This window comes from Oreochromis niloticus, linkage group LG7, assembly GCF_001858045.2.
Source record: "Oreochromis niloticus isolate F11D_XX linkage group LG7, O_niloticus_UMD_NMBU, whole genome shotgun sequence".
In the NCBI taxonomy this organism is placed as follows: domain Eukaryota; kingdom Metazoa; phylum Chordata; class Actinopteri; order Cichliformes; family Cichlidae; genus Oreochromis; species Oreochromis niloticus.
In genome coordinates, this window is record NC_031972.2 from 38,283,988 (window position 1) to 38,306,685 (window position 22,698).

A 22,698-nucleotide genomic window follows, 5' to 3' on the forward strand; every position below is an offset into this window, starting at 1 on the left:
ATTAATTGTTGTGAAGTCATACATGTATAAAATTTACATCTCCAGTTTATTAGAATGTATGAGGTGAAAGTTAAGGCCATGAACTCAGATAACAAATGACACAATAAATGATAATGAATGACCGAAACGTTTAGGAATAATAATTTCTGATATTAGAAAACATTTCATGAAAATAGCAATTTAACAGTATAAATATAAAATATCTGTTACTCACTGGGACAATGTTACACATTCACACACAAACATGCCACTTATAGACCACATGTAACAGATCCACGATTGATGTTCCTCACTGCACATCACAGTCTTGACGTCAGTCTGTTTTTTAGCCCTTAGTAAACAGGAGTCCTGCCAGGCTTCATGTGGGGCTGGATCGAACGTGTTACTCCTGCTTTTCATTGGAGATATAAGCAGACTGGAATATCTCTCTGACCCACACTCACACATGCTGCAACTGGATTGAATGCTATCGCTACAGCAGATATAGTAAGTGGAAATAAGTGTGTGTGTGTGTGTGTGTGTGTGTGTGTGTGTGTGTGTGTGTGTGTGTGTTTTGGAGGGCAGGTTTATTAGTTTGTTTGTTTTTTGTTTGTTTGGGGGCATCCTCTCTAAAGTAGATTCATCAGCTTTTTTTTAGTATTTTTTAATGAAAAAATGTCATATACATATACATATATATATACGTTCATATTCAAATACTCCTATTTTCATTACTGCTGCCTTTAGCTACTGCATTATCTTATATTTGGATTTCAATTATTTTACTAGATGTATTGATTTTGGCTAATAGACACAATTAATTAATTAAAGGCAACAACGTTCTCGGGAACTGGCAAAAAAAAGTGTTTATTTGGTATGAAACGATGCAAAAGAAACAGTCAGAGGCAATATTTTGGTTTGTTTTATCCATTTCATGAGTCATTCGCATGAGTAAATAGTCAGAAATCATGTTTTGAGAGGATTGTTTAGATGCTGTTATATAGTGTTGACCTATACATGTTGGCATGTGATGTTCAGGAAAATATACAAAATATTGGACAACAAATGAAGCCCCTGTTCATGTACACATACATAAATACATAAATAAGTGGATTCAAACCACATATGAAGTAAATATAATCTAGCACTGGAAACCTAGAGATTTTTAAGCAATAACTACAGAGAAATGTTGAGGATTAAAGTATATGTTTGGGGTTTTTTTGTTTTTGTTTTTTGTTTTTTCCAGATGACGAAAGTGGCAGTTATCTGGACATGTACTTTAGTCATCTGCCTGTTTGTTGACTACTGTTATGCGCAGAAGGTAAAACTCAAAGCCACTCACTTGTTCCACTGATTTTCTGTAACACATATTTTACCAGGAAACTTTTGTTGTGTATTTCCCCTTCAGCTGAATATCCACTGGGGCCCTCAGTCCATGATGTACTTAAAGGGCAAACGTGAGTTTAACCACAACACAGACTCTTTTTCTCTCAGACTCTCTATATCAGGGATGTCAAACTCATTTTAGTTAGTCTAATTTAAACTCATCTTTAACAAACAATCATCCCAACTTTTTAATAATATGTCTCAATTTTCTGCACTCAGTTTACTGTTATTGCAGCTGCATTACATTTTGTATACTTTTGTAACACAAAATCTTCACAATGTATTTTGGAATGATTCAAAGAACATCTCAAACTTGTTGAGATAGGGTTGTTCAAATGAAGTAAATCTGGTTATACATGTCACTTCCTATACTTCTCATTTCGCTTGTGCGCCCCAGAACACCCATTTCAGACACTTCTTTTATCAAAACATATCAGTAACACACTTAATCTCCCATAGCAGCTCTTGAGTTCAGCTATTAGTTGTGTTAGCATTGACTTTTTTATTTTACAGTACATCTGAGAATCATACATGTAAGAAGATCGGTGTTAGCACAAAGTGTCTTCTCCAATTTTTGTTGTCAGATGGCAGGAGGTTTGTCTCAGAGGACAACAACAGTGTTTTGAAGCAGTGCCTCCTTGGCTGGTATGCAGTGATCCGAGGTACAGTATGGCATGAGTTTCTCATTCTCTTTCTGAAACACTTATTAACATAGTATCCTTAAGCAAAGTTATTCTAAAGGGGTATGTGAGGAAGAGATGAGGTAGGGGAAATGGGTACTGAAAAAGAAATGGATTCCTTATGACCAACTTAAGAATAACAGAAAAGATACCAAAAAGTACAAAAAATAAACCGAGATTAAGAGAATAACTTGTTTCCATTCAAAATGGAATAAAATTGTATTCATGTAAGGACGTGAGGAGGACCTCTGCCTCAGGTGATGAAGAAATCCAAACAGCGTGTTGGTTTCAAATTGCAACAGCAAAGACAAGCTCCTTCTGTGCACTCTAACAGGTTAATATTCAAGCCATAGAAACATTCCTTAGACTACAAAGTCTAACTCAGCCCTTACTGAATCTGACTGAAGAATTTTTGTAGATTCTACAGAGAGGGTGTAGAGTGTTACTTACCATGTGGTCATGTCCCATTGTTTACGTAGGATGTCAGCCATTATAGAAACAAATAAAAAAGTAAAAGGCAAAAAGCAAACAGAAAAACCCCAACAAGAATGGGAGCTTCAAAACTTCACAGCTTCAAGACTTCGACTTCAAAAGGTTGGCACTCAGCACCAGGTAAAAAAAGTGAAGAGCTGAATTACAACTTACTCAGCATAATCCGTAGTCATAATACATTTTTGGATAATTCAGTTAAATTCAGTTGTTTCTATATAGTGCCAAATCACAACAATAGTAACCTCAAGGAGGCAGGATGAAGATGAAATATCATTCCAAAATATACATCATGTATTTCACTCATGTAGCACCACAGTGCAGTGGTTTACACATTTGGCTGAACAGCATAAGATCCAAAGAGGAGATCCAGATCCTGAGAGGATTGTGTCTGGAAGTGTCTGGATATCAAATATGGAGCTCTACCTGCTGTGGTGACCCACTGTGAACAGCTGACGTAGTTTCATTTGTTCATAGGTGTTATGATAAAGTGGACACATTATAATAGTTCTACTATATATTTAAGTTATGTTTTAAGTAATTTTTATGCAGTAAACTGAACCAGAGGACAAGTTTCTGAGAGTTAACAGCTTGCGTGATCGGTGGCTCACAGGACAACAGCTTCATGCACAGCTTAATAGCGGTCGTAGTAAGCAAGTCTTAGTTTCAACTGTGAAAGGAAGACTTCACGCTGTAGTCTTCACAAGACGAGATGCAGCAAGAAAGCCATTACTAAGACATCAGAATAAGACAAAGAGGTTTGCCTGGGCCATGAATCACTGTCATTGGACTACTGAAGACTGGAAGAAGGTATTATGGACTAGAATCCATTTTGATCTATAAACTGATCATTGAATGAGGAATTCTGTAAATTAGCGTGTTCTTTTGGTATGGTGAGCCATCCAGTCAGTCTGTGAGGGCTTGTGATCAGTGAGCTTCTCTCTTTTGTTCTTCTGTGCTTCTCTCTTTTTATGTTTCCTTAGCAGAGCTAAATCTGTCGTGGGCTTCTGATAGCCTAGTGAAAGAAAATTGTGTGGGTTATAGGATAAATTTAGATAAACATTCCCTGGACCTCTGACTGTAGTTACTGTCAATCGTGCTCATCAAAAGCTGGAATAATCCTACTGATATTACTGACTATTGCTATATGCTACTATTTTTGCACTTCATATTCATGTGCATCTGCGTGTATGGATGTCTGTGTGTTTGTGCATTTGTATGTTTATTAGAAAGAGAAAGAGAGAATGTGAGATGCTGTGTTTGTGCCGGTACATGGTGGTAAGGCCCCCACAAAAATATGTGCCCCGGTGTCTGTCACATATCGAAGACGGTACTCACAGACATAACATCAGGTACAGCTTTACATTACCAGTGATATTTATTTAGATTCTTTTTCTTCAACTGGTCTTTCTGAGTTAACTGCAGTTATTACTGTTAGCTCCATAAATATTTGGACAGAGGCAACTTTTTTATAATTTTGGTTTTGTACATTACCACAATTAATTTTAAATGAAACAGCCAAGATGCAGTTGAAGTGCAAACTTTTTGCTTTCATTCAGTGGGCTGAACAAAAAGATTGCACAATAATGTGATTAACTAAAGGATTTTTAACACAATACCTTTATTTCAGGGGCTCAAAATTAATTGGACAAATTAAATAACTGACAATAAAATGTTCATTTCTAATACTTGGTTGAAAGTCCTTTGCTGGCAATGACAGCCTGAAGTCCTGAAACCATGGACATCACCAGATGCTGGGTTTCCTCCTTTTTAATGCTCTGCCAGGACTTTACTGCAGCGGTTTTCAGTTGCTGTTTCTTTGTGAGCCTTTCTGTCTGAAGTTTATTCTTCAGCAAGTGAAATGCTAAAATGGGTTAAGATCAGGTGACTGACTTGGCCATTCAAGGATATTCCACTTCTTTGTTTTAATAAACTCCTGGGTTGCTTTGGCTCTATGTTTTGGGTCATTGTCCATCTGCATTATGAAACCCAATCAATTTGACTGCATGTAGCTGGATTTGAGCAGACAGTATGTCTCTGAAAACCTCCGAATTCATTCAGCTGCTTCTGTCCTGTGTCACATCGTCAATAAACACTAGTGTCCTAGTGGGACTGGCAGCCATGCATGCCCAAACCATCACACTGCCTCTGCCATGTTTTACAGATGATGTGGTTTGCTTTGGATCATGAGCTGTTCCACACCTTCTCCTTGCCGTCATTCTGGTAGAGGTGGATCTTGGTTCCATCTGTACAAGGAATGTTTTTCCAGAACTGTGCTGGCTTTTTTTAGATGTTTGTTTGTTTGTTTGTTTGTTTGTTTGTTTGTTTGTTTGTTTTTAGCAAAGTCAAATCTAGCCTTTCTATTCTTGAGGCTTATGAGGCCCTCCAAGCCACTCATAAGCCTACTGTAGTTACTTTCATGCTGTCTTCTCTTTATGTTAGACTTGGATATTGATATGCCTACCTCCTGGAGAGTGTTGATCATTTGGTTGGATGTTGTGAAGAGATTTCTCTTCAAAATTGGAATAAATGAAATTGAATTGAACTGAAAAGATCAGATATAGCTGACTTTAGTATATCATGTTTAACAGATTTTGCAACAAACACTCCATACTGTCTTATCCGGCAAGATCATATGTACCTTTTAAACAGTGGTATGCCGGGGTCATTGGCATGGACTTCCGTCCACTGCTCTTAGACTCTCCATTACATTCTTCTACAGTATTTACCTCAGTGGTTGCTCACCCCAGTTCCTGTGAAATCATATTTTTCTGGCCACTGAAACTGGCCAGGAACCTGCTGGAAAACTGGAAAGACACTATTTATTCCTTACACTACTTTATATCAGAATCAAAAGAGGCAAGCCGAGCTACTCTCTGTTGTTCTTCTGTAATCGGTTTGCTGTCCATAACTCGGCAAACAAATTATTGTCAGTACACTGTAAAGCATGCTCCTGTCAAATTGTCCTTCTCAGTTTGCAGCATTTAATGGCCTGAAGTTCCAGTTAAATAAACTGTAATTGGCATTATCCCATTTTACTGTGTGTAGGTTTCCCCTGGTTAATATATGCTCCCTCCCTCCTTGAACCCAAACCAAACTGCTCCTAATATTATTCAGAATGTTAATGGTTTGACTCCCTGCTCCTCCACTCTGGTAAGAGTCCTTGAGCAAGAGAATCCCAAATTACTCTGTGAATATCTGTCATTGTGTGTGATAAGTAAAAAGGGTTGCACACACAAGTAAATTTTGTGCGTGCAACCATTAATGGTAGAAACCATTCCACACCTGTAGGCCAGGTGAATCATCTTTTGTTACAGTGTTTAGTGTCCTGAAATCTATATACAATCTTCTGCTGCTGACCCTTTGTCTAACAAGGCCCATGGGCATAAACCAGTGATTACGACTGTCTCTAATGGCTTTCACCAGCATACCTGCAGGGCATTTCCATACATCATGCATCATTATGATGTATGAAAATTATACAGTTTCTATACTACTTAAAATCAGTTGTGTTGGTTATTTTGCTCTCCTCCTTTTACAGCTTCTGGTTCTCACATGTAGTAACATCAAAATGAGAAATCTTGACTCAAGTAATGGAAGTCGTGTACATCAGGCTCATCCATACAGCACTACAGAAAGGTGATAGAGATGTGGTTTAAAAAAATGCATAGAGACTCTGACATTCATTAGCTGTTTATTGTTGTGGCCACTTCCGCATTGATAGTCTCTGGCAATTCTTGAACCATGGTCTGGTGCTCTCCTCTTCCTGAGGCCCACAGCTCCAGACTGCTATCTCACTTTCAGAGGAACTTGAATTGCATATTGACTGGCAAGATATACATAGTTCACTGATCCACCCACCTATACCTGTGTTGAGGCTAGAGGCAAAGAGATGACGGCCATGACAGCCAGAACACAGGTCTCCCAAAGCATCAGCGTCAATATGGATTGGCTGTAGCTCAGGTGGTTTGATCTGGATGCCAAATATCCCAAGTTGCTTGATAGAAAGCACTTGTGTAGAAAAAGCATAGAAAAAAACTGCTTGAATGAATGGGTATGACTGAGGCAAGATTCTCAGTGCCCAGGTAGAATTTAAAAGTGATATATAAGAACCAGTCCATTTACCAGTATCAGTGTCTGTTTTATTTATATAACATATTTCATTACAATGGGCTTACAATTAAAAAAAAACAAAAAAAAAACAGTGTGTAGGTCCCTGTGACAGACAGGTGACCTGTCCAAGGTGTACCTCCCCTACACCCCATGGCAGCTGGGATAGGCTTCAGTCCCCCACAAGTCTGAAATGTATTAGTGGAAGAAATGTGATGGATGGTGGCGTGTAGGTCTACAATGTCTTATAGCAAAAACAACAAAACAAAATGTCATAAAGAAACAAGCTTGAAGTTAAAACACAAACATACAAACTCTCACACCTATGCATGCACGCACACAGACACACCTGCACACACTGGGTGGCTGTAGCAGGTCTTGTGCTAATGAGAAGGTTGTTGGTTCGAGCCATCCAGTCTGCAGGCCAAACATCTTTGGGCAAAATACAAACCCCATGTTGGTCTCCGATCTTGGAGTATGAATGTTTGTGAATGTTAGATAGAAAGAGAATACAAAAAGGTACTAGTATGAATATATGAATGGGTGTGAATGAGACAAGTTGTATAAAAGTGCTCAGGTAGAGTAGAAAAGCACTATATAAGAACCAGTCCATTTACACACACAGACAGTAAAATGTAAACCTGTGAAAATAAAGGTTTTTAAGTTTGGGTTGTTTATTCTTCAGCCCAGACACAGCTCTTTCCTGTTGGAAGAGAGCAGCACAACCTGAAAAGAGCATCCATAGAAGCAGTGACACCATTTGTCCTCCAGAGGCTGTGTGCAAAGTTCAAACTCTTTATGAAAATATCACACCCAAGGTATAGCTGATGCAGGAAATCTGAAGGCCAGGAAACCATCAGACAAAAACCTACAGGGCCTTTCTAAACTTATCCAGAGTAACCTGAAAACAAATAGTTTCATTATGGCAACTCCTTTGATAGTTGCTTTTTATTTCTGGACAATGTAATGTGTATCTCATCTGGTGTCTGCACAGTTCCTACCCCTTAGACCTAGATGACTAAGCTCAAAGCCTTCAAGAAGGCATTCAGGCCCGCTACAAAACCTAGCAATGTGCTCTGTTTAACAACAAATGTGTCTATCTTGCCTGAGTCATTTTCAGGTAACACAGGTCGCTGTCAATTTCATCTAAGATGTGCTGAAGGTTGTTGCAGGAATAATTTAATTTATATAGCACCTGGACTGCTTGAAGGTTGAATCTGTCTGAAATATTTTAGTGAATTTAGGCTTATTGTGAGTCATGAGTTCAGACATGCCATCAATACAAACTAGTGTGGTTGTTTTGTTTGCACTGAGAAACAAAGAACAATAAAACAGAAGTCTTAATGTGAACAGTAATAATTTACTGTACTCAGAAGCAGTAATAAGTTCATTTATTCCAATGAATTGCTGTCATAATGCAATACATTTTACACACTTGTACTTTACAAACTGTTACTGTAGAGGTCTAAAAAAGCAGCTATATAACATTTGCACTTCAAGTTGGTTTATAATCAAATGTACTGTAAAAAGTTTCATTGCTGCTATATTCTTTAAAAAAAAGTGTACTGATGTGCATAAATATAATAAAGTCTGGTTGACGTGTCAGTTTAAACACCTCCTTTTTTGTGTGTGCGTGCATGTGTGTGTACGTAGGCATCCAGAAACTGCAGTCGCTGGACTTCAAAAGACCCAGTCACATCCTGAGCTCAGAGAAAGTCCTCATACACTACCTCCAGAAGAGATGAGACACACCAGCTCGGACTGTGTATACGCAATCCAAACTGACAGTTCATTGAGAAAAAGGCCTAAACACCATTTCACCTCAGTGAATGCACAGTGACAACAACGATTTAGCATGCAAGCTCTGGTAGAGCCAGTGAATTATTAGATAATTATTTATATATTTGAATTGTTCATGCATGATAGCTTTCTATAGATGCATAGATATAGATAAATACAGAAAATGCTTGAAATAAAGCTGTTTGTGTGAATATCATGGCTGCAGTTTATCATTTTGTCCAGAAGAGGCCAGCAACATATTGTAGGAAAACTATAGGCCGTCATCTAAGGATCATCAATGAATATCTATCGTGTACTTCCAGAAATTTAGTGTTCGAAGAAAACATTCCTATTAAAAAAGGAAGCAATGAAACATGAAAATACCTCAGTAGACATCAATCAGAATCAGAATACTTTATTAATCCCTGGGGAAATTATGTGGGTTATGGTTGCTCCAGTATAGTAACATTAATAGAAACAAAAACAAAAACAGACTAGACTATTAGCAATACAATATGTTCAGATATAAGGAATAGCACAATATATACAATATATACAAATCACCATATAATTAATATCCAGGGTTGACAAATGTGGTTATAAATAAATATCAAGAAAATAGACAGCAACATTAATGAGTGAGAAACAGCATGTGCAAAAGAATGTAACTATTGCAGTGTTTACAGTGTATTAGATGGAGGATTTATACAGGGAGATGGCCACAGGCAGGAATGATTTCCTATGTTGTTCAGTGGTGCTTTTTGGTAATCTCAGTCTCTCACTGAACGTGTTCCTGTGGCTAGCCAGCATGTCATGAAGTGGGTGGGAGGTATTGTCCAACATTGTCTTTATCTTGGACGTGGCTGGTAAGCTAGATAGGGGATCCTGATGTGGTCTGACTATGGGTCGGAGCTGGTCCAGGATGAGTCTTTCCAGGGTCTTCATGATGTGGGAGGTCAGTGCCACAGGCCTGTAATCCTGGGGGTCACTGGGACATGGTGTCTTTGGTACACGTGTAATGCTAGGATTAACAGGTGGTAAGTTTAAAACAGAAGGGAAGTAGCAAATATAAACTCAAGTTGTTAAAACTAATTTATTTACAAAGAAAGCACTAAAATACTGTGGCCAGGCAGAAACATGAAGTTAAAACATTAAAAGCAATTAAAACAATACAGCCACAATGCAATGGCCTCAGCCATGAAGATCAAGTCCCATAAAAGTCCAAACGGCGCAAAAACCAACAGGATCGTCGCCGTCCTGTCTACCTCTTCATTCTGGTGCCAACTAAAAAAAAAAAGAGAGGGCCAGCGGCAGTCACCATTCTTGAACTCCACTGGAGATTCGTCTTAGACGGGATTGATCGGGATTTACCCCAGATTGACAGAGCTCCTAACTCCGCCCGGCAGCCATCCCGCTGCCTCTCAATCCCCTGCCATGAGCTACCTCCCCTCAGCACCAACACAGACCTCTCTGCTCAGCCCCGATCACTCTCTCCAGTGCGCGGTGGTCCGCGATCTCCGGTCCCGTTCTCCTTTGCCGCACGCCTCGGCCAGCTGCCCGTAGCCGGGCCTCTGTGCCGCTCTGCGCGGCCGTCGCCCACACCGGTTACCACGCCATGTCTCTCCTCTCCTCACCTGCTTCTCTGTGGTCTGCCAGGCCCTCTTATTGGCCTCTGGGACCTCCCAAGTGTGTCAGGTTCATAATCAGGAAGGGGCGGAGTCTTTCCAGGACAAGTCACCAATAAATACCATAAAAACATGCAATAAAACCCATAAAAATAAAACACTGTACAATATTAAAAATAGTAAAACACAGCAAAACATGCACAATTAAAAGAACCCTAGGTAACTTGTCCCTTTGCACCCCGTGACACAGGGACGAGGCATTATTGGAAAATTGTGCATAAAGTGAAAATAATTATTCAACAGAAAAATGTTCCCAATCAGTATTAAATGGAATAATATTACTGCTTCATACTTTGAGTTCATTTGAAATAATTTGAATCCTGTTTAATGTCAAGCTTAATATTCTATAAATCATATGCTTACAGTGGCCCCATATCGTTGAAAAACAAACTGTCATGTTGACAGAGCTGCCGTCCCCCCTTCATGATCCTCACAGTTTTTCTTGCTAATGTACTAAAGGAGTTATTGATAACTTTTTTGCACTCCACCTTCTCTACATCAACCATATTCACCAATACAAAACTCATCTGTTATGTCAATATCTTACTGAAGCTCATCAGCTGCTGGTCTCCACTCAGTTTGCCATCACAGACCAGAGGTTTATCCACAGCACACGTGCCATCAGAAACAACTGCTGGTCTCTGTGAGAGTTTTTAATATCACAATGGGGATTGTCTTATGAACTAGCTAGATAACTATAGCAACTTATTTTGAACATGTAACTTGTTCTGTATCAGACCTGCCCCATTTTCACAATTTTTTTTCTAGTGACACGTGAAATGCAATATAGATTATTATCTGATGTAATCATTTTTATACCTGCAGCCTGTTAGAAAATGTGGTATATCAATTGAGGGAAGCCAAGTCTGGTTTACACTCCTGGTGATGCAGATAAAATAGATTACAAGATTAAGTTATTTACAACAGATAAGTAACAGATAAGATAACAAGATAACATAACCTTTATTAGTCCCACACGTGGGAAATTTAAATGTCTCAGCAGGTAGAGCATCTACCAATCAGAAGGTTGGTGGTTCAGTCACTGGTTGCTTCAGTCTGTTCAGTTCAGTTCAGTTCATTTTTATTTCAAACATATACATTCACCAACATTTCATAAAATCTTTCCATGCAGTTGTTTGAAAAGGAGTAGGCAGACGTATATACTTATTTAGCCCTACCCCCTCAGGTTTACAGCCTCATCATCTAAATTTGAACAACAAAAACGTATACAATGCCTTCAACTTAGAACATAACATCACAAAAAATATTTTCTCATATTCAACTAAAACTATATTTAGATTTGCTAATTTGCAGAAGAAAATAAACATCACTTTGACTGCTGTCTTAATACAATGTAATACTTATTACATTAAGGCCTAATACTTTCAAATACTAATACCTAATACTTTCAACTTTGGTTTAAAACATCTAGCCACGCAATGGGAAGGAATGTTCCCTCTAAACACAGTGAGGTTCATTCAAAGGAACTTTTATGTAGACGATGGACTTGTGTTATATCAGAAGCGGAAGCAATAAAACTAGTGAAAGAGGCAAGAGAACTGTGTAGCAAGGGTAAACTAAGATTACACAAGTTCATATCAAACAGTGAAAATCTGATAAAGTCACTGTCGGGAAAAGAGAGTGCTGAAAGTATTAAGGACTTAGATCTATTGATGGAAAAACCACTTGGTGCTCAGTGGTGCATTTCTTCTTATGAGTTTCAGTTCAGAATAACTGTAAAAGAGCACCCGATGACAAGAAGAGGAATTCTGTGCACAACAGCATCAGTGTATGACCCACTGGGATTTGTGGCACCCTTCATCCTAAGAGGAAAACAAATCCTACAACAGTTATGCCAAGAGAAAGTAGAATGGGACGAGCCACTCTCAGATCAACACTGTCACTGTGGGAATCCTAGATCTTCAAAACCATCTTCTTGTGAGCCCTTGAGAGTCGGCCTCTGTTTCCTCCCAAAGTTGTGGGGGCCTGCTGCATCCTCCACATAATATCTGTGTGGCGACACATTATGTCTACCAAGAAGAAGGAGAGGAGGAGGAGGCGGCACAAGCATGACAAGAAGCCAAAACAGTTGAAGGCGCAGGTGCAGACAGGGAGCTTTCAGGAACCTGTGTCTGAGCCAGGCTTGCTGCACAAGTGTCTTCTGAACAGCTGCCTGCATGATGTAGTCATGTTCAAACAGCAGCTAAATGGTAAATGGCCTGTATTTATATAGCACTTTTCTAGTCCCTAAGGACCCCAAAGCGCTTTACATATCCAGTCATTCACCCATTCACACACAGGTGATGGCAAGCTACATTGTAGCCACAGCGGGGCTGCCAGACACTGGCGCCACCAGTAGGCAACGGGTGAAGTGTCTTGCCCAAGGACACAACGACCGAGACTGTCCGAGCCGGGGCTCGAACCTGCAACCTTCCGATTACAAGGCGAACTCCCAACTCTTAAGCCATGATCGCCCCACAGCTAAGGCCACAAGAAATACCCTGCTGTTGGTTAAAAAAAAAAAAAGTTACATATTTTTCTCCTAATTAGTGTTGCTGTATGAGTATTGAATCTATTTGTTCAAATTGTAAATAGTGTGCATTAAGTGTTCTTTTTTGTATATTTGTGTATTTTTATAAACCTCATGTGTTCATGATTGTATATGTTGAATTTAATGTAAACGTTATTATAAATGTTACACTTGTTTAAATGATTTGTTTAAGTTTTAGTAAAGAGATCACCCTGACAGAAAAATCTCACTTCACATTTGACATTTAAAGTGCTTTATTTAAAGTTTGTCAACAAGTTTCTCAAATAGTGACAGATATCACTCTGCCCTTTGAGTAGCTGCCCTCTCCCTCTCTTCCTCCCTAGCCGGAGCCTGTCTCTCTCTGTCTTCCTCTCTTTCTGGTTGGTCCTTTAAAAACGGATAGCCTGGCTGTCCCTGGGCCTCTTCTGTAGAAGGGGTCGAGGGTGTAGTGCTGATTGCATCACCTGTTGTGAAAGTCAGGTTGCTGGTAGACTTTTTGAGCGCTGCCACTGGAGCACAGCATCCATCATATTGTACCGCTGCCAGGTGGTGGCAGTCGGGCTACCTGCCTCTACACCCTTCCCTGTAGATGGGTCCCTAAGAAAATATGTATTAATTGCCATATTATCACAGTTACACTGACTGTATTATTAAATTGCAAAGTACATTTTATTAAAAAAAGAAAGAAGAGGAACTTACATTTAAGGAATGGTAAACAAGTAAAGTATTTTTTTAAACCAATCTACGGAATCAGATAGGAACGGGTACATTACCTTGTATTTGGCCTTCAGGTTGTTCCACTTTTTTTGCTTGTTTGGCTGTTACAGGCTGAAGAGCTAACAAAGTCCCTGAGGGAAAAGAATGTGGCACTGTCACTCCAATAGGTATTTATCACAACAGATGTGTTGCTCTAATCCTTCCCTAGAACACAGGGAGCACTCAAAATCAGTACTTACTCTCATCTAGTCTTGCAGGAATTTCTCCTTCCAGTAAAAAGGCTCTCATTTGCTGCCCGCCACTCAATGAGAGCCCGTGTTTCCTCGCGTGTCCTTTGATTAAAATATAAAACGTTAAATATTCCATAGTAATAATAATTCAAGCAAAGAATAGCTTTTATAATAGGGAATAATAAGCAAAACAATCAGGTGCTCTATTAAAACTTAATGTTCATAGAAAATTCAAAAGAACTGAAGATTTTTAAACATTATATAGGACAGTGTAACATTTGTGTGAACGACCGGCTATTAAAAATACCAAAGCGATTTATATCAGAGCCTTTAAAGATTGTGGCAAATTTCCAAATGAAATGTCGAGATAAGGCCGTTTTCTTCGGGCACACTGAACCTCGTGCTTGCTATTTGGCAGGCAAGGTGTCTCCGAAAAAAAGCACAGGAAATTTATAAGTAGGGTCTGTACTGTTAAATTGACTAAACATTAGAATTTTAAATACCTTTTCAATACATAAAAATGCATTGAAAATACACTGCATATTACAACTATAGAAGTATTTAACTTTTGTGGGTCTTCTCCTCAACCATTTCCACAGAACTCTTGCGAAATGGATTCTGGGATATTTGGCTGTAGCACCAAGTCCACCCAAGTCACCACCGATGCATGCTTGACAAAACGAGAGGAGTGAGTACACATCTGGGAATTTTTAGTGTACTCAGCTTGATGCCTACTTTGAATTGGAAAAGTAGTTGGTCTGCGACTGATGACGTATCACAAGTCCACGAGAACGCAATTACACACAAGTACGCCTACGTCTCAGATCATTTCATCCATCTTTATGAGCAACATTTTAACTTCTTTAACTCTGGAGTGATGAGCTCCAACAGCATGCTTGACATTTGCTCAGATAGGACAAAAGAACAATGAATGGTTGCAGTTAATTGCTAGATTGGACTAAGTCAAGATCAAATTTGATATTTTTACACACTTTAAATTGTCATAAAGTTATACAAACCTTTTTGACAAGTTCTGAATAGATCTGCAACATATTTAATTATTTGTGCATCTATAATATTCATCTTTTGGAAATTGAATACATAAAGTCTATATTTGTTTTTTTTAATCACAATGGTATTTAATGTACTGATTGAAAAGCTGAAGAGTTTTTTTTATTGTTGTTGTGTCATTTAAGTGTAGATACTTACATATCCTGTGCCATGGCAATCCCCTAAACATGGAAACTGATTTATTGACGATGCCAAAATTGCCTTCATCTCTGAAGTTGGACAAGCAAAAACTTATGTAAATTTCTTATAAAATAAACAATACATAAAGCAGAAGCTTTTGTATACTGAGTAGGGTCTGATCGTAGCCAACATTCTCAGCCTCAGCAGCTAATACTTTTAACAACTTAGCCTTGCATGTTAACTAAAAACCAAAAGGCTAACACAAACTATATCTGTAAGGTCCACCCTCCACATCTTCTTGAGCCCTTATCTGAGCCCTTGGTATACCTCCAATACATAAATGATGTGTATGTATGTGAATCTATATATGTGGTTACTCCAAAAGATCTGAGAGTCTCCATAGCAGATACAGCCTGCCCTGTACTTTGTTTTAGATGGCTTTTGAATTGTTAGTCCAGTCCAGTTTATTGGTCAGGTGCTTATATGAGTCCATTATGCCAATGCCCATTCCCAATATGTTTGTTTCTTTAAAAGTCCACCACCAGCTCTTGATTTTGTGTTGACCTGGAACGGGTGCTGATACCAACTGATGAAGTCCTTGGTCAGTTTGACAAAGTAGGGTAAGATGAAACCACACCTATTGCATCAATGGCCAAAAATTTATATCACAATATTGACAAACGACACTCAAAAAAATAATCAAAAATACACATTTCACTTTTTCAAGCGAGATCAGGCCGACATGGAAGCAGAAGCTGTAATAAATATAAGTTATATAAATATATTTTAAGCAGCCAAAAAGGACTCAATTGATTATAATGCAGAACACATTATGTACAATAACACAGACCTACTATAAAGACTTGCAAACTTGCAAACCAGATAATTTCTTTATTTTAGATACAACCCCTTCTTAAATCCAGCATAAGCAAATATATTGTACATAAAAAACACAATATTGGAAATCAGTTTTGGGCACAACACATCGTGCACGCGCCAACGCATTCTTTAAAGAGCAGAGTGACGTTGTGAAGGAACGAAGTGCACGCGGAGACCACCTCTTAACATTAACAATGAAAACTCCGCCTACCTTTGCTTTCCGCAGTAACCTGACATTCCACTGAAGTCGTGGTTCAGAGCGCGCTACCGTCTGCAACGTCAGGGCCACGTCGACTAAAACAAACAAAAAGACGCTCAAAAATTGTTCCTGACTTTTTTTTTTCCAGTCTGAAGCACAGTTTTGACACAGTGCACTATGTTAGATTCGTCTTCTAGCGAAGACACTGGCGGGGAGTCCGACTTAGAGCCTCAGAGGAAACCGGACGCCTCTTCCTCTGCAGAGAAACGGGAAACGGGACCCCCGGGCGGCCAGCAGTTGCGCTCCGCGACACCTGGAAGCCTCGCCGGCAAAAGTGCGAAAGCGAACAGCGATACAGATGAAGAGCAGGAAAAGAGGAAACGTGAGTCCATTCAGAAGGAGGAAGAGGACAGGAAGATAAAACTGCAGATTTATGTGTTCGTCCTCCGGTGCATAGCCTACCCGTTCAACGCCAAGCAGCCCACCGACATGTCCCGTCGGCAACAGAAGGTGAGTTATTGCTGCACACCTGTTGTGTATCTGCTAGGCAAAAAAAACACTGCCTACCACTGGAAATGTGTTAACTGGAAGCAAAAGCTCTTAACAGTCTAAAAAGTCAATACAAACGAGAAAACTTTGCATCTTTTTTGTGATCACAAGAACCAACCGGTCAATTCGGTTTATATTTGATCCACAGTTAATCGTTAGTTTTAACTAAATATACCCAGAAACGATGGGACATCCTGTGAAGGTTCGCAGAATGTTACAGGAGTTTTCGTGGCAGCGTTCCCAGACCGGAGCTTGGGAAAGTTTTCTTGGCATCAGGGGAGCATTCGCTTCTGGCAAAAATGACAGTACAGAGGATGTTTTACGGACCTTTACCGGACCTCCAGTTCCACCGCAACTGATCTCAGCAGCAGCTTCAGGTATTGCTGCTCTCCGGCAGATTAGTTGTGTTAACCGGTATTACAAGTCTAACAAGATCACGATTATACGGTCATACCCTAAAAGCATACAGTGCTACACAACTTGGAATATTTCACAAGTCAATTTCAGCCGATAATCAATTAATTTCTCATCTTATTTATCCGCTTTTTGGCAGCAGGAGCCGACGCGTCTGCAGGGGAGAAGCAACCTGCTAGTCTGCAAGTCATAAACTCACAAAAAAGAAAAAAGAGAGACACAATAGAACGAGTTTATTCTTAAACAAAAACTTTTTACAAAAATGTTACTTTATGAGTAGCAGCTCATTAAAATCTGTGCTTGCAAGAGTTTTTTTCTCTGTTTAGGCAGATTTATGAACCCGTTAATATATCTGCTTTACTAAATCAGCACAAAATGTAAGGAAATCTGTTTGGTTGTTTATTTCTTTTATTAAGCTAATAACAAAAGATGACTAATGTGGCTATCAGATAATTGTTAATAATTAAATGACCAATGTTGGTGTTTATGATACCTGTTTAAGACTTTAATGTTGTTCAAACGAGAGCTTTACACATCTCTTGAAAATTCTCCAAAAATGTTGTTCAGTGTGATGACAGTGAACTTCAGCTGTTAGTGAGGGAAGGAGTGATGAAGTTCTGTGTAAGCTTGAAGTGGCCAAGATGGCACTGCTGGTACCAATATTGTAACACATTTAGATATTTTTAGTATTGAATAACATTAAACTTTTGTTTTGTTTTGTTTTTCATTAAAAATGAATTAAAATTAGGATAACAAATCTATTTTAAGTACAAATAATGTACTCTGTAGTGCTTTATTACCCATAATTCATAGATTCAGACAGACATTTACCTTGAAACAAACACTGAGCACTCTCTGCTGCTGCTGCTCTCACACTGACAGAATGGACGGCTGCCAAACGTATAATGTAAAGAATACACAACAAGATAAACAACCTCTTAAAATAACGACACCAAAAGTAGCTAACAGTTTCAGCAGTTTTCCCACAAAATGTTAACTCTGTCATTATGCCAGTTACTCTGTTATGCTGTGCCTGTCCCTGGAACCAAGATATGTTAAGTCTACTGTTTGTTGACATAAAATGCATGTCTTCACCTTTTATATTTCTTAATAATGTTAGCATGCTAAATATGACATTATCTTAGCCCATGAATAGCTTAGAAACATTAAACATTGTGTGTTTATTGTTATCTGACGGTCTTGGCAACATATTAATTAGCAAACTGTACATAAGCTGAACAGGCAAAAAATACTCACAAGAGTTCCTCAGCTTCTGCAATGTTATGGGTCTCGCTCTGTTAGTGCCTTTGCTACATTAGTGAAGGTGGGACTTGTTGGTTGACTTATACTAGATCTCCGTGAGGCTCTGTACACTGGTGCACACTTTCCTGCATGTTTCTCACATAGCACGCTGGTGTTCTCGATTGGTCTTTGCTATTGGTTGCGACCAGTTTTGCATCTATCAATTAGCACACTACTAGAGCTGGGCGATATGACCCAAAATTCATATCTCGATATTTTGTAGCTGGATGGCGATATAAGATATATATCTCGATATTTTTTTAAAGCCATAAAGTAAGAACAAAAAGAGAGTTCTTAGTCAAAGCTGTGTCCCAGATGTCACACAGGCACTTTTATTAACATACAGCATAGATGTACATGAAAAAAACTACTCAAAAATAAATTATGAGCATTTATTAAATAATGATGCTCTATAAATAAAAGAAAACTATGTTGCTTTGTGCATAACAAAGAGCTCACAATTGTGCAGTCAAAACGTAAACTAAAAGACGCTGAGCATAATAACAAAGACAGATTTCACAGCTGCTCTGTTCCCAACTTCTACTGCGTGACTGACAGCCTGGAGTTTGAAATCCGCTTCATAACCATGTCTCTGAACAGGTGCCATTTATGGTCCTTATACACACACAATACGGTAATATTACGTTGAAGCACAGTACGTATTACTCCGCGAGGCTCCTCGGTAGCCGTAATGCTCCGACAATCCATCAAGCGGTGCAGCTCCGTAGCTTACCAAAGTCGAACTAAAACATTTTCTGACAGATTGCTGAGCGCTGTGTATCACATAAAATCGGTTCGCGGTCATCAAGCACAACCAGAATTCATACAAAAGGCGCGCAGTCAACTTTTGAGAAAATGAAAGGATTTCAGGCCGTGCATGGCGTTAGCGTGGCCAGCTCGTTAACACGTTGACGCCGTTCAGCCCCACGCACGGGGCGATGCGCAGTAACTCATTAACGGAGATTTGCCGTGTCCATCTTGTCGCTGCCTGCAGGTGAAGCGATGGGGGAGGAGGGGGAGTTGTGTTCAGTGAAGGAGAGGCGAGGTCTAGTAACGTTGCATAAAGACAAAAGTGGACGAAAGAGAGGCAAACTTGCGGCTCCGCAACTATAATTATAACGTAACATAGACTATATCGATATAAAGGATATTGTCACATCGTATATCTCGTATAAAAATATATCGATATTTTTAAAAAAACTCGATATATCGCCCAGCCCTACACACTACCACTAGGATCTACTAGTGTACTAGGTTGATTGTACTAAGAGTATGACACATTCAAGGAGCTAGTAGCCAGCTCAAATCATTTTAGCCAAACACACAGCTCTAGATTGGATTGCAGGATGCCCTGAACACTGTCTTTGGCAATTCAGCTGATTATGTGAATAGTTTCCTTCTGTTTGTCCACATTAGAATCACATGAATGTATTTGTGAAGAGCTGGAGTGCAGCCCCGTGTTTTGACATTTCAGCATACATATCTGAGTATCACACATTGCCTTAATTCGCATGCATGTGCATTGTCGAGTAATTCTGCCACATACGTAGGAGTCGTCAGTTCATTGCACAGACGACAAAAGCTAAGCAAATAATGTTTATTTTAACATAAGCACATTTTTCTTTTTACTGATTAATGGTTAAGGTTAGGGATGGGGTTATGGCTCATCTCACAATGTATGGATAACCATACGTGAGTGGTTACACCTGACGTTCAGCAGTGGCTTCCTGCGCCTTAATGGTGGTCATGAATAGATGTTGCAGCAGTGTGAAAAGCAAACAGTGTAGAGGGTCTTTCCACAGTGTTGAGACAAAGGAAGCCAACACCTGGTTCAGTAAATCAATAAATGGTCTAATGACAAACTCATTAAGTGGATCAGGATGTACCAAGAGCAGTTGTGAATCTAGTGTTTTGGGTCCTTCACAATTCACCATGAGCCTCTCCAATCAGCATTTATTATGTTATAGATAATTTAATAATACAAGATAAGTCTAGTGAAATGACAGGTAAATGACAGAACATTAATCTGGAAATGGGAGAGATTATATTTGTTTACATGACAATGTCAAAGATCAAGCTGACTCGTTATAAAGTTGGTTTTTATGTTGTTTCAAACAAGGATAATACTTTCTGCATCTGTGAGTCAGCTAGTCTACTCGGGTCTGCTTGGGTCCGAGTCACATAAATTAAATTCCTACAGACGTCCATGTTGTTGTCTGTTTTTATGACCTTGTGGATTTGTGAATCACTGAAGCATTTGTGCCGGAATTGTATCAAGGCTTCGAAACAATCTGAAACTCATCTCCACCATGATACCTTTGGCCATTTTGGGTATCACTACATCTTGATAATGCTATTCTGTAGAGCAGGGCGATATGGCCAAAAATATATATCACGATATACATTTGAAAATTTGCGATAACGATATAACTGACGATATAATTGATGCGAGACAAAATACAACTCCACAACTTTACTAGCGCAAAAAAAACCCCCATCCATTTATTTTCACTTAAACAAGCAGCTATTTTTTATATGCATTAAAGGTATATAAAAATTTAACAGTGCAAATGCAAATTCCTTGCTGAAAGTTTAACCAAAAGGCATTTCCAGTAGAAATGGGCTGACATATCCTGAGCAGAATCATGTATAATATCCACTGAAGTTAAAAAGAGGTGCTTTGCAACATTAAACTGCAGTGTGCCAAATGAAAAAGTCAAATACGTATTTTTCGGACCATAAGGTGCACAGGATTATAAGGCACATTGAGCAAAACAAAGCAGTCAGATAAGTCCAACTTTATTCAACTCATTCTTCTTGCTTCCTCCACTTCTGTACCATTGATTCATTAATGCTGTTATTCCATCACAGCTGCTCTATTCCCATGTTGTTGCAATAAATTAATGACTAACTTCGTATTGTGGATGGAGTATCTCAGTTGTTCTCCTGACTGAAGTTTCGTCTGTTTACAGCATCCTGCGATTGCATTTGTCTCTAACCGTCAGGAACCTTCACGTTAACTTTTATCGAGTGAAAAAGCGTTAGCGTTCATCCTGCAGCTTCACTGTTTATGTTATGCTAACATAGCTGTGTTGCTAGTTTCCTGTCTTCATTAATGTTGGAAGTGATAGCAGAGCTGTACGTTTGAATTTTTTCAGAAATCTCTCAGTCAGAACATGCTATATCATGCTTAGGTAACTAGCGAAACTAGCGAGCTAATGTCTGCTAACTTCTAACTCCGTTAAATGTAATAAATTCTGTTTTCATGGATGCCTGGATGTTAAACTTAATTGTTACACCTGGTAGAGCACTAACGCTGATCATTTTATTAAAGATGAAAGAATTTAGACAGTTTTTAACTCGCAGTGATGCCGCAGTGTTCGTTTGACTTTGGGACCTGAAGCGGACTGAGTTTAGGACCCAGATTACTCCCACATTTACGAGCACCTTAGTCCCACAAATACGGCAATAATGACGGCCCGCTTGCATGTTTTACAAAAAAAAAGTGCTTTGTTGTGTATCTGACGTAAAAACACCAAACCAGTTCCACATCACTGAAGTTGCACCATTTTTACAAACCAATTCTGGTTCATCCGTTTCACTCAACAATCCGCTTTCCCCCTTCTCATTCTCCGTTGCCTCCGTGCTTTTTCGGCCATGTGATTATGAAAACAAAGGCACTGCGCATGCGCGTTTTACCCATATTCTATCGCGATATTTCATTTTCTTATCGTTGCCTAACATTATACCGGTATTACCGTGAACGGTATAATATGGCCCAGCCCTACTATTCTGTGAAAGAATGATGCAGACAAGCCCAGCACAATTACAAACGAGCGACTTACTATACCAGACTGTCAATAACTGTGATCAACACATGTTTTGGAGAAATCCCCACACAAAGACAGCAATCTATGATTGTGCTGATCAGTGTGCTTCAGCAAAACTCTCCATCTGTTAACATTTATGTTGCTCACAGAAAATCAATTTATAAAGTAAAACATTCTCAGAAAAGACTGCAGTGTTTACCGTAATAACCACACAGGTTTCCGGCTGTTTTTGGTTGACTTTTAAGTTTTCTGGGAGTTCATGTCATCAGGTTTGTTCTACACACTGTCAATCAAAGCTAGAAGCTGGCATAGCGTTAGCTTTTATTTGGAATCAATTAAAGAATATATATTTAAATGAAAATACTACGTGCTTTACTTCTTTGTAAGTTAACATGTATTATATTTTCTGACAAGTCATAACAGTCCATTTCACGCACATCTTTAAACATCTGCTGAGTATCCTCTAACCATGCAAGCCTCCTGTTGTTTTTGAGATATTCACAATGGAAGTGTCAGCGAGAATAAAAAAGGAAAAGAAAAAATTCATCTGTCAAGAAAATTGTTAAGAAATAAATCATCTGTAATTAATTAGTGTGTTTTTCTAGCTTTTGGTTTTACAGTATAAAAATATTCTTTACGGTGGGAAAGTGTGTGACGTCACTTGACGCAGCAAATAACATTTTCTGTTGAAAGAAAAAAATGTATCTGAAAATGTATCCGTGTTTTATTTCCTCGATGAGAGCAGAGGT

At 39.0% G+C, this 22,698-nt stretch overlaps 1 protein-coding gene and 3 long non-coding RNA genes across 7 annotated transcripts in view; 2 read left to right on the top strand and 2 right to left on the bottom strand.

Moving 5' to 3' along the window:
- The first annotated feature begins 335 nt into the window (after positions 1 to 335).
- LOC106098844 (uncharacterized) lies at positions 336 to 8,635 on the top strand. Of its 2 annotated transcripts, XR_003221189.1 has the most exons (5): positions 336 to 486; positions 1,226 to 1,300; positions 1,388 to 1,436; positions 1,950 to 2,027; positions 8,298 to 8,635. It is a non-coding gene; the product is annotated as an uncharacterized LOC106098844 (long non-coding RNA). The 2 variants fall into 2 exon arrangements; XR_003221190.1 differs by lacking the exons at positions 336 to 486; positions 1,226 to 1,300; positions 1,388 to 1,436; positions 1,950 to 2,027 and adding an exon at positions 2,039 to 2,657 and having other exon boundaries at positions 8,298 to 8,406.
- Positions 8,636 to 8,822: 187 nt separating this feature from the next.
- Positions 8,823 to 10,145, bottom strand: LOC112847506 (uncharacterized). Its single transcript, XR_003221074.1, has 2 exons — positions 9,890 to 10,145; positions 8,823 to 9,707 (listed from the first exon to the last, which is right to left on the bottom strand). It is a non-coding gene; the product is annotated as an uncharacterized LOC112847506 (long non-coding RNA).
- Positions 10,146 to 12,882: 2,737 nt separating this feature from the next.
- LOC109202893 (uncharacterized) lies at positions 12,883 to 15,930 on the bottom strand. Its single transcript, XR_002062871.2, has 5 exons — positions 15,867 to 15,930; positions 14,795 to 14,865; positions 13,595 to 13,687; positions 13,412 to 13,486; positions 12,883 to 13,235 (listed from the first exon to the last, which is right to left on the bottom strand). It is a non-coding gene; the product is annotated as an uncharacterized LOC109202893 (long non-coding RNA).
- cadps2 (Ca++-dependent secretion activator 2) overlaps positions 15,915 to 22,698 on the top strand; it is a 141,106-nt gene continuing 134,322 nt past the window's right edge. For 2 of the 3 annotated variants that reach the window (XM_013276593.3, XM_013276592.3), the window contains exon 1: positions 15,915 to 16,364. In XM_013276593.3, the coding sequence (XP_013132047.1) occupies positions 16,032 to 16,364 (333 nt within the window). In that variant the 5' untranslated portion in view covers positions 15,915 to 16,031. The remainder of the gene's footprint in view (positions 16,365 to 22,698) is intronic. The other variant, XM_013276591.3, reaches the window with a different exon arrangement.